The 12,062-nt window shown below is 43.7% G+C and overlaps 1 protein-coding gene across 7 annotated transcripts in view; it reads left to right on the top strand.

Moving 5' to 3' along the window:
* LOC137374884 (cilia- and flagella-associated protein 337-like) overlaps window positions 1-6,299 on the top strand; it is a 95,737-nt gene extending 89,438 nt beyond the window's left edge. For all 7 annotated transcript variants that reach the window (XM_068041457.1, XM_068041454.1, XM_068041460.1 and 4 more), the window contains one exon: window positions 6,033-6,299. In XM_068041457.1, coding sequence (XP_067897558.1) covers window positions 6,033-6,099 — 67 coding nt within the window. In that variant the 3' untranslated portion in view covers window positions 6,100-6,299. The remainder of the gene's footprint in view (window positions 1-6,032) is intronic.
* The last annotated feature ends 5,763 nt before the right edge of the window (window positions 6,300-12,062 follow it).

Below are 12,062 nucleotides of genomic sequence, written 5' to 3'. Positions count from 1 at the left end.
TCTCCCTAGCCACTTCTTTTAGGACCCTAGGATGAAGTCCATCAGCACTCTGGGACTTGTCAGCCCACAGCTCCAACAATTTGCTCAGTACCACTTCCCTGGTGATTGTAATTTTCTTGAGTTCCTCCCTCCCTTCCATTTCCTGAGTTACAGCTATTTCTGGGATGTTACTTGTATCCGCTATAGTGAAGACTGATGCAAAATGCCTGTTCAATTCATCTGCCATCTCCTTATATTCTCTTATTAATTCCACAAACTCACTTTCTATAGGACCAAAACCCACTTTGTTATTTCTTTTCTTTTTAAAATATCTATAGAAACTCTTACTATCTGTCTTTATATTTCTAGCCAGCTTTCTCTCATACTCTAATTTTTCCCTCCTTATTAATCTTTTAGTCGTTCTTTGCTGCTTTTTATATTCTGTCCAATCCTCTGACCTGCCACCCGTCTTTGCACAATTATATGCTTTTTCTTTAAGTTTGATACTATCTTTAACTTTTTTAGTTCACCACGGATGGTGGGTCCTCTCCTTGGAATTTTTCTTGCTTGTTGGAATGTATCTATTCAGTGTATTCTGAAATATCCACTTTAATATCTGCCTCTCTATTGACCTATTCCTTAACCTACTTTGTCAGTTCACTTTTGCTAGCTCGGCTTTCATGCCCAAATAATTGCCCTTATTTAAGTTTAAAATACCAGTCTTGCACCCACTTTTCTCTCCCTCAAACTGAGGGCTGAATTTTAAGAGTGCGCCATGGATGTGCAGCTCCTGCAGTATTTTGCAGGAGGGTTAATTTAAATAGAGGGGGCAGAGCGGCTGCTGCATCCCAGGCAACGGCATCCGGTGCCACTACGCAGGCGCTGGCACCATTTTTAAAAGGCTTTAAGCCCTTTGCAGAGGTTTTAATTTTTAAAGGGACCAGGACTTTAACTTTTAATAAAAACAGTACATTTAACATAAAAGCGCCACTTCCACCACCCCCCCCCCCCCAATAACCACACAATAAATTTATTTACCTCTCTTCCCCTCCCCCCCAAAAAAAACATTCTTGACAGACCTGACCTTTAAACCCCAAACTTTGCACTCTTTGCCCTTCAACCCCTTCCCACCATTCTCACAGCCAATGAAAAATGTTTCCCCGCTCCTCCCCCACTCCTTCTGGAGTTCCAAAGATGCGCGGAGTAAGAACGGCGGTGGTAAAATCGGCCCCCACCTGCAGGTAAGTTCATTTTCATCTCTTTATTGTTAATTTGAATATTAAGATGAAGGGCCCGCTGCCAGGCAGCGGGGGTGGGGGGGGGGGGGTGCGCACCGAGGTGCCCCCACCACCGGTAATGTGCAGCAGGCCCTTCACAACATCGCAGGTCGAGGCGGGCCTCTCCCCATTGAATTTTACCAACACCCCCCCTCTCCGCCGCCGTGACCTGTGGCATTGAGGGGCTGGTAAAATTAAGCCCGGGATGTAAAATTCAATCATATTAGGATCACCCTAGGGGTGCCTTTACTATGAGGTCATTAATAGATCATATCTCGTTGCACAATACCAGGTCTAGTATAGCCTGCTCTCAGGTTGGCTCCCAAACATGATTGTCTGGGGGATTGTGATGGCTTGCTGTATCCTTCACGATTTCACTCTTCAGAAGCCTGGAAATTGAGATTTCTGAGGAGGAGATCTTCAGAAGTGAAATCCCATGAAATAGAGGAACTTGGATATGAGGAGGATGCAAGAGGGTTGAAAACAGCAACAAGAGGGAGCTGCAAGATTAGCTTTTCAGGCCTGTCAATGCACCAAGCATTTCTGTGTGCATGCCCATCAGCTTTTTTTTATATGCCACCCCATCAAAGTCCTCATCTGAGTCTTCTGCAACAGAACTCATGTGCGATCCTGCCCTCTGGGGAGCTGGCACCTGCACTGTCCTCGCTCACTGGCCTGGCTGCAAGCCACTTGTACCTGGTGACTCATCGTGTACAGATTTCACATCTAAACTACTGCCAGTATCTGAGCTGGTGGCTGTGAGTGTCAGATTGAATGTTAGTGTTTCTTCCTCATCAGTCTTTTGTTCCTCGAGAACTTCAGCCTCCTGCAGCACTGCCTGGCCAGTTATCTGAAAGCATAAGGGCACAAGGGCAAAGTTGGGATGAGGGAAGTGGGGAAAGTAAGAGGTGCATGATTATACCATGTGGAGCTTGTAAATCATAAAAGATTGTGGGATGAGGGGAAAGTGGCATCTGACAAGGTGGGTTAGATAAGAACATTCTGTCACCCTCGAGGGTTTCAGCCCCGCCGCTGGCCATGGCCTCAGTCGTGACTGCACCAGTGATGGCCAGCACCTTCTCCTCCATTGGGCAAGGACATGCAGCTGAGCCTGTCCCCCACCAGTTATGTGCTGCTGCCTCCGATTGTGGGCAACCTTGTCCTGCATGAGAGAGGGAAGTGCATCAGTGAGTGAAGGTCAATGAATTTGGGTGATGTTCCTGTCATGGCTGAAAAGTTGGCAGTGTGTGCAAACTGCCGCAGTGCTAAGTGTGTGCGGGTGAGGTGAGGCTATGAAGGTAAGATATGAGTTGTGGTTGTTGGAGATTGTTTCTAGGCAGGTAGAGGTTCTGTGATAAATGGAGTGGTGTGCGAGGCTAATGTTACACTTGGCAGGATATGGCATGTAAAGATGCATCCCCCGACCACTCGTGTGAGGTCATTAAACTTCTTGCAATGCTGCATTCAGATCCTTAGGGCTAGACCTCTGGCATTGACAACAATGGCTACCTGCTGCCACTGCTTTCCTGGTATTTGGCTGGAAGGCCTCCTTCCCCCTGAAGGAAAAGGGTCTCGATCCTCTTGTGCACCTCCTGCACCAAGGCCTCTAGCATTGCATCAAAGAACATTAGCACATGTTTTCTGGTCTGTTGATCTTTTCAAGATTATTCCTGGTCTTTAACTCCTCTTTCATCACTTCTAGCCCCTGCAGCAGCGAGAATGCATCTTGCCTTTAAGAGGTGAAGGCTGGCTTTAAGTAGGGCAGCCTAGGTTTAAGTGTTGCTAGCCTTGCACGAACTTGGGGGCCTCCTGTTGAAACATGCAGCCACTCAGCAGCATATTCAAAGCTGGGCCTGCAATCGTTATAATTAGGAGGCGGCATAAATTTACTGCCTGCATTATTTTGAATGGGTGTGGATTAATCATGCATCGTTATCCCCTCACTCAATTTCAGGGGCTATCAGATTTTGGCCCCAGAGTTTCTAATTGCTATCACCTATGTGTGTCTGAGAGAAGCATAGATGGGGGGAGGCAGAAAGAGTGTCCTTCCTCATTTTAATTTAATTTCTAAAGTAATACGCAAGTAAGTTAAATTTTGAAAGCCAACAAAGCCTTTTTGAGAGGAACAGATTGGAAGGGTGGGGCGGAGACAGGTGACCGGCCTCTAACATCTTGTGGCCACCATTCAGCAAGAAGTATAACACAGGACACAGAATGAGAACTGCTGAGGAGCATAGGCTGCATTTTCCCATACCTGACACTGAAATATGTGGCCTATAGCCCTCAGCAACTCTCTACCCACCCACGATCTCCTACCAAAGATAGAAAAAGACAAACAAGCTGAATGGGACAGAAGCAAAACAAAAAAAGTTAAGAGAAACAGAGAAGAGGGACATAGAGAACCAGCAACAGCATGCAGTTAAGAGAGAAAGCATATCCTCCAACTTGGTATGGGTAACAACAACAATTAGCATTTATATAGTGCCTTTAATGTGGTAACACATCACAGTGCATTATAGGAGCGTTACCAAACAAAATTTGACACCGAGCCACAAGAGATTAGGATCGATAATCAAAAGCTTGGTCGAAGAGGTAGGTTTTAAGGAGCATCTTAAAGGAGGAAAGGCAGGCAGAGAGGTTTAGGAAGGGAATTCCAGACCTTAGGGCCCGGGCAGCCGAAGGCACAGTCACTAATGGTGGAGTAATTAAAATTGGGGATGCGCAAGAGACCAGAATAGGAGGAGCGCAGATATCACGGTAGGTTGTAAGGCTGGAGGCGATTACAGAGATAGGGAGGGGTAAGGACATAGAGTGATTTGAAAACAAGGATGAAAATTTTAAAACTGTGTTGCCAGACCAGGAAACAATGTAGGACAGCGAACACAGGGGACTTGCTGTAAGTTAGAATATGGGCAGCAGAGTTTTGGATGAGCTCAAGGGTAGGGTGGAAGATGGGAGGCTCGCTAGGAGAACATTGGAACTGAGGCAGAAACAGAGTTGGACAATATTACAAAGGTGGAAGTAGGCAGTCTTAGTGACGGAGTGGATATGGGAAGCTTATTTCATAATGCAATGGAAGAGCCACTCATATAAAACTCCTGCATTTCAAAGCGCCACACTTGTTACAGATACAATCTTGGAAAATTAAGAAAGCAAGCTTGCCATTTCATGTGACCTAGAGCCTGGAATTTGCAATCCAGTTGACCTCAGAAGTTACCAAGCGGCTGTAATGACCTGCATCAACCCCTTTATACCTCTTCTGCACAGGGTGTGTTTTAACAGTAGTTTTAAAGGAACACACTAGGTTAAACACAGCACCATTCTAGCAGCTGAACATCATGCGCAGAGTTTCCACTCTATTGCATTGTTTTCTTTGGCACATATTCCCAATATTTGTTGTAACCGGCATAAAAGATTGCAGAATTTTAAGCACAAATTGCATTCAGCACCAATCGAGTTTCCATGATCTTCTGCACTAGTTTTAAAACATTGCACTAGAAGCAGGCCCAGCAAGCAAAACTGGCCCCACACCTTGGGTGAATTAATCACCATTGGAAGTTTCCACTAATTGCACTCATTTGCAAGCCTTTGAGGAGGCTCCAAAAATTAAGTGGTTTTTTTTGAGTGCAAGGACGCTAATAAAGTGGTTCTCAAACTGGGGTCCATGGACCCCTGCAGGTCTGTAGAGACTTTGCAGGGAGTCTGCAAAATGATCTCGCTAGTGGGTGAGAGAGAAAAACACAAAGGCGGAAAGAGAAGAAAACAAAAGGCAAGCTGCCCGCTTTGTATTAATTAACAGTAGTGTTAGTTTTGCAAAGGTAGCTGAGAAGATGTCGACTTTCGAATACTTGCCCTTCTTCGCAGTGATGGGCGCCCTGGCTGCCATGGTTTTCAGTAATGAGTCTCTCATTTATTTTCGACTAGGGGGGAGATGGGAGGTCAGCTGCTGAGGTGATACTAGGGTGCATTCAATTTAGACTTGTGCAGTGAACAAGTGCTGATATAATGCTGGCTGACCTGCTGAGTATTTCCAGCATTTTCTGTTTATATTAATCTCTTGTTAGTTTGATTCTTGTAATCGTGGGAAAGCTGTCAGTTTGACTTAATTAAATCTTCCACCATGTTGCCATAATGTAAATTCCTTGCATGATTAAATAACATTGAGAAATTGGTGTCAGTTTGCACAGGTCTGTAAAATATTCCCAGGAATGTCACATACAAATGAGCACTCTGTAATAGAATTGGAGGGAAGGAAGTTCATATGTTTATGGGATGTTTATTTTAAATTAAAATAGTAACCTGCTTTGATATGTTAAACATCTAAATATATTGATATGGCCAATAGTTGTATAGTATGTGCTCTGTGAACTGATTGGGTCTGTATGCCATTAACAGACAATCTTTAACCATGTTAAAAAGCAGTTCAGTTAGCATGTATGAGAATGTTAGTAGAGTCACACTTATCCTTTATCTCTGATATGTCTGGTCTGTTTCATCAATATCAACATCAGTGAAATAATTCTCAAATTGCTACTCTATGTAATTACCTGTTTTCTTAAAGGTATTGTTCAAACTCTCCATACATGCAGCACTTTCGTATTATGAGTATTATATAGCATTACATTGTGATTACAAATCCAATTGGAAAGGGATCCTTCAACCATAAAAAGTTTGAGAACCACTACGCTCATAAGAAAATTAATTGGTAACAAAATAATTTTGTACCACTGCTACAGTCACTGGAAAGCTCCATTGAAATCTGTTTCTTCCCAACAGACCACCACAGAGGACCACTGCAGAAATCAGAGTGGAAAAACACTTTGATAATTCTATCCGGAAATAGACAAATGCATTTACAAAGCAGAAGAACTTAAAGATGTCAATTTCTTAAAACTTGAAGCATTGTACTGATAAAACTTAAGTTGCTGATGAGTGAATTGAATCAGTTGAAATATACTTCAACAAAAGCTGTATAAGTGTAATTTATATTTAAAAATATTGTTATTTTCTGTTATCGTGCAGCATTAGCAATGGATACTGATACTGGATTATTGCTCACTTCCTTCATGTAATAAATAGCTATGAAAGGAAAATGAAATTTATAAAATGTGTTGTTTGCTATTTGCACAAGTGTAGCATATTGAACAGAATATACTCTAAGCAAAGATCAATCTACTTGAAGACATAACGGGCTGTATTTTGTTCTCAGCCTGACGTGGGTTTTGTGGCGAGGATGGGGCAGTGATCTGGAGAATCGGAGCGGCAGGGGCCGCTAGGGAACCCGATGCCGGGATTGCCAGGCCCAATCTTCCCGGCGGCGGGGGAGCTCCATGGCAGCCCCTCCGCCACTCTGCGACAGGACCCTGGTTTAAATATATAATATACCTATCTGCATACTTTACCATGTCATCTGCCACGATCTACCCATCCCTTCCCAATCTTCACAACATGCAGTACTCGCGCTTTCCCATCCAGGAGAAGCTGGTGCCACCGAGGAGGGGAAGGGTCTCCACTGCATTCTGAGTATAGATTGGGGGGGTGGGGGGGGAACAAGGTACTCTGCATTCTGAGTACAGATGGTGGGTGGGAAGGGGGTCAACTCTGCAGTCTGAGTAAACAATGGTGGGGGGGGGGAGGGGTGAACTCTGCATTCTAAGTAGAGATGGTATGTGGGAAGGGGTCAACTCTGCATTCTGAGTATAGATTGGCTGGGGCGACGGGGTCAACTCTGCATTCTGAATATAGATGGGCGGGAGAAGGGATCAACTCTGCATTGTGTGTCAGGATAAGGGGGGAAGGGACAACCCTGCAATATTTTGTGGATATTGGGGGGACGGGGTCTACTCTGCATTATTTTCAACTGTTTGCAGAGCTGACAGCCTTTTAAAAATGGTGCCACCACTTGCTCCAGCATTAGGTGACGCCGTGAATGGCGCTGGCATTGCCGCCCCCGCCACGGGGAGGGCGGCCACCTGCCATGTAATCGTGGCAGCACAACTCCCATGTGGGTTGGCTGCCATTATCTGCACCCGCCGCTGCTCCTGGTGGCAGGACAACAAAATGTCTATTTGTTCTTTGTGGGCTTCCCACCCAAAACCAAAATTTTATGGGCTGGATTTTACCAGCCCCTCGACACTGGGGGTCGTGGCAGGGGGGTCTGTAAAATTCTGCCAGGAGAGGCCCGCCACGACCCCCAACATCGAAAAGGCTCTGCCGCATTTTTCCAGCGGCAACGATGCCTCAGTGTGGCCACCCGGCAGCCTAGCAGCGGGGCTTTCATTAAAATATTAAAATTAGCCACATTAACATGCGAATGAACTTACCTGCCGCCATCGGCTGTCCCACGTTGATTTTACGTCCAACCAGCCGCAACCCGCATGTCTTCGGAACTTCGTTGGAGTTCCGAGGCGAGTCACTGGTACGGAGGGGGGAGGAATAAAATTATCAGAGCGGTGGAGGAGTGGGGAAAACTATCCCTATTGGTTGCAAGAATGGTGGGAAGGGGTTGACGGTTAAAGGGAATAAATTTCAGGGGGAAAGTTGGGGATATAAATAAAAGATTTTTTCTGGGAGGAGAGGGAAATTTATTTGTAGATTTCCTATTGCAGGCTGGGAGACGGGATTTAGAGTGGCATTAAAATGTCATTTTTGTTTCCCACAGACAGGCACCTTTAAAAATGTAAATGTTACTGAAGGGCTTGAACCCCTTTAAAAATGGCACTGGCGCCTGCATGGTGGCACCGGATGCATTTCCGGGGACGCGACAGCCTCCCCCTCTGTCATTGGGGGTGGACGCTCTGTCCCTCCATTTAAATTAGCCGCCGCGTGTAATATCATGCGGGCTGTGTGGCGGCACTTCCATGTCAGAAGGCCGCCGCTTTCGCAGCGCACTGCCGTGGACGGCAGCCGCTGATAAAATTCAGCCCTATTTTTCAAGGTATTGCAAATGATACAGATGGGCTGTGATGGTTTTCAGGGAATAAATTCTTTAGATTGGCAGTTTAAAAAGTAAATGTTTATAGAATTGCTGAATTGTAGCAAACATTCAGTAGAAAACTAACATAATATGCAAGACAAATCTGAGAACTACCAAAACGTTGCTTCCAAGTGGAACTATATTTCGAGTGATGAAGGTGTTCCAAACTGCAGAACTGATATTTGTTCAAATTATGGCAGTCACCAGAGCCCCAAGGTTGTGTGGAAATGTAGCTCACTCTACTCCAATAGACAGGAAATATTGATTATTTTTGTACATACAAATGATTATAGCACTATAATGTTTGACACAGCTTGAAACCTGCTGTTAACCACCATGGCAGTCTTCCAAATTTCAATATGATAGGATAATAGCAGTTCTGTATAACAGTCGTTGTGTTGGAGATCCTCAGTGCTCTATGTGGTAGAAAGGAACCCTGCTGCTGCAATTGTGGGAAATCCCATTGTTAGTATATATTACAGAGCAGTTTAAGTCATGCTTAGAATTATTGATGTTGTTACAACCAGGTGAAAAAGAGGTCTAGGGTTCCCTTTCAGCCTTCACCTGATCTTACTGTAACAGGGTTTAATTTTAAATACACAGTGTTTTTAGCTCCCCCTTGGTGAATCCTTATACACTGCTTTCCAATATCAGGCAAAGAAACCAGCACAAACAGGCTTTCTTAGGATTAAAGAAGAGGTGAAATGTTATTAAACTTAAAGTCTAATTCAGATAACGCCTACGGATACATGCCGCGCCCACGCTAGCATGCATACGCAATACACACATGCAAATAGAGACAGCAAAGAGCAGAAGAAGAATAAAGTGGAAAGGTTTGAGGCAATATTTGAAGAGTTGTTGTTATGGTTCTTCAAGCTCACTGTAGAATCCTTGATTGTAGGTAGATCTTGCTTTTCGTTGGTGCCCAGTATTCTTAAACCTTGTTTGCTGTAGGAAACTTTTCTTTCTTGGGGTTCAAGTCTCTTCAGTGGCTGCAGAGGCTTGTGAGAATGAGATGGGAGCAGACACCCCCACCTCACTTGCTTATAACCTGTGACTTTTCTAATATTTGTCAGTTCCGATGAAGGGTCACTGACCTGAAACGTTAACTCTGCTTCTCCTTCCACAGATGCTGCCAGACCTGCTGAGTGGTTCCAGCATTTCTTGTTTTTATTTCAGATTTCCAGCATCCACAGTATTTTGCTTTTATTTTACTGTCTTTTAACTTTCTACCTAACTCCGTAAACTCCCCCTGCAGGACCTCATCACTCTTGCTGCCTATGTCGTTGGTACCGATGTGTACCACAACCTCTGACTGTTCACCCTCCCCCTTCAGAATGCCCCCTGTCCGTTCAGAGACATCCTTGACCCCGGCACCAGGGAAGCAACATACCATCCTGGAGTCTCTTTCACGTCCACAGAAGCGCCTATCTGTGCCCCTGACTATAGAGTCCCCTATAACTATTGCTCTTCTGCTGAACTATGTCCCTCTGCTGAACAACAGAGCCAGCCATGGTGCCACTGCTCTGGCTGCTGCTGTTGTTTTCCCCTGATAGGCCATTCCCCCCCAACAGTATCCAAAACTGTATACTTGTTAGAGAGGGGGATAGCCACAGGGGATTCCTGCACTGACTGCCTTCCCTTTCTAGCAGTCACCCATCTATCTGCCTGCACCTTAGGTGCAACCACTTCTCTAAAACTCCTGTCTATGACGCTTTCTGCCACCTGCATGCTCCTAAGTGCATCCAGTTGCTGCTCCAACCGATCCATGCCGTCTGTGAGGAGCTGCAATTGGGTACACCCTGCAGATGTAGTCGTCCAGAACGCTGGAAGCATCACGGACCTCCCACTTCTCACAGGTGAAGCACTTTACCCCTCGAACTGACATTTCTAGCACTAATTAATAAATTAATTTAAAATAATTAAATACTTATTAAAGCCTTACCAAATTAAGGTACAATTAACTATGGTCCCTAGTGCTAGATTTCTACTATAAATATTAAATGCTAACTAAATACAGTCATCTCCTCCCTCCAGTTTAGTTACTCTACTTATTAATTAATTAGTTATTAGGGGTTTTAATCAATTTTTATCAATGTTTTATTTTCAAATTCAGTACAGATTCCCTGCCAGCCAATCAGGTCACAGCTTTCCTGTGACGTCACTTTTTTAGTTTTTCTTTCAGTTTTTTTTACCAGAGTTAAGTTTTTTATACTTACCGGTCCGGAACTCCGCCCTCCAAGTCTTCTCCCTGGATATCGGCCGCGAGTCCCCGAGGTGAGGTTTTTATACTTACCGGTCCGGAACTCCGCCCTCCGAGTTTTCTCCCTGGATGTAGGCCGCGAATCCCCGAGGTGAGGTTTTTATACTTACCAGTCCGGAACTCCGCCCTCCGAGTCTTCTCCCTGGATGTCGGCCGCAAATCCTCGAGGTAAGTTTTTTATACTTACCGGTCCGGAACTCCACCCTCTGAGTCTTCTCCCTGGATGTCGGCCGCAAATCCTCGAGGTAAGTTTTTTATACTTACCGGTCCGGAACTCCACCCTCCGAGTCTTCTCCCTGGATGTTGTCTTCTGAGAGTTAGATTAAGTTCTAAAGTTTAATCAAGTAGATCTCATGTGGTATGGTAAATAAATCTTATAACTTTTTATGCATTCCCGATCTAACATGAAATGGAGTGTTACAATTTGTTTACAGAATATTGATTGAAACATTGCTGTAGAAAATAATAAAATCTGGATATTCTCTTTGATACGGTATTTGTGGGGATTGCTACAGGTCCATTTTTTTCACTGGAAATTTATACAGGGCCATTTTTGTGCGATTTCTCATGGCTGATTTTACAGTGGTGTGGGTGGAGTCCTGGGAGCAGATCAGCATCCTCCTTGTAACCTGTTGACAGTGTATGCTGCTATGGACCTACAAAGAGGAAATTACTCTCTGAAAAATAAATAAATTAGATATAATCACTGTTAACCATTATATCAAGTTAATGTTACACCAATATATTTGTAATTACACTTTATATTTCTCTAAAATCAATACTTTTGCAATTACAATTGCTTATTAACAAGTAGATCTATTTTTCTAAGACATTATATCCCATTTTTGATTGACTTTTGTCAAAATTATTGCTGACATTCATTTTTAGATCAGAAATTCTTTCCCTTTAGGACTTCCTGATTTAAAACATAATTACCTGTCCACCCATGTCTTGCATGCTATATTTTCCAGTAAAGAAAGAGAGCAAATTTCAGAAGGCTACAATGGGGACCAATGCTCACCTTTTTAGATCTGTGAAAATTATGTTCATAGGGCCTGTGCTAGATTTCACACTATTCTTGCTTTCTCCTCTTCAGTAGCACAGCTTTCACAATATACACGATTCCCCTTCTCATGGATTCCTGTTGCTGTGGACTGGATTTTTTTTGCATTCCAAGGCTTCCAGTTACCATCCTTTTCCTTATATTAAATTGTTTACAGCTGCAAAATCAGTTGCTGAGAACAAAGTTCTCAGGAATGGAGAATTCAGATGGGGAAGTGATGATAGAGGCAGGGTATTATTTACCCACCAAACCTCGAAATGGATGGTATTATTCAGGGACACACAATAATGTTACCAAATTAATGTCACAATAGCTCAATAAATTTACTCAACATCATAATCATCTTGGACCAAAATTGTTTCCAAAACATTTACAATATTGATTTGAATGTTTAATGAGCAACATCACAGTTTTGCATTATGTGTAGGGGTGAAAGCAAAAAGTACAGGTTTTAAAAGGGTATTAATTGTACACCAAATAACATTTGCACATTAAAGTCTACAA

This window comes from Heterodontus francisci, chromosome 11 (genome assembly GCF_036365525.1).
Source record: "Heterodontus francisci isolate sHetFra1 chromosome 11, sHetFra1.hap1, whole genome shotgun sequence".
Taxonomy (NCBI): Eukaryota; Metazoa; Chordata; class Chondrichthyes; order Heterodontiformes; family Heterodontidae; genus Heterodontus; species Heterodontus francisci.
This window is presented reverse-complemented; position numbering and strand designations above follow the sequence as displayed.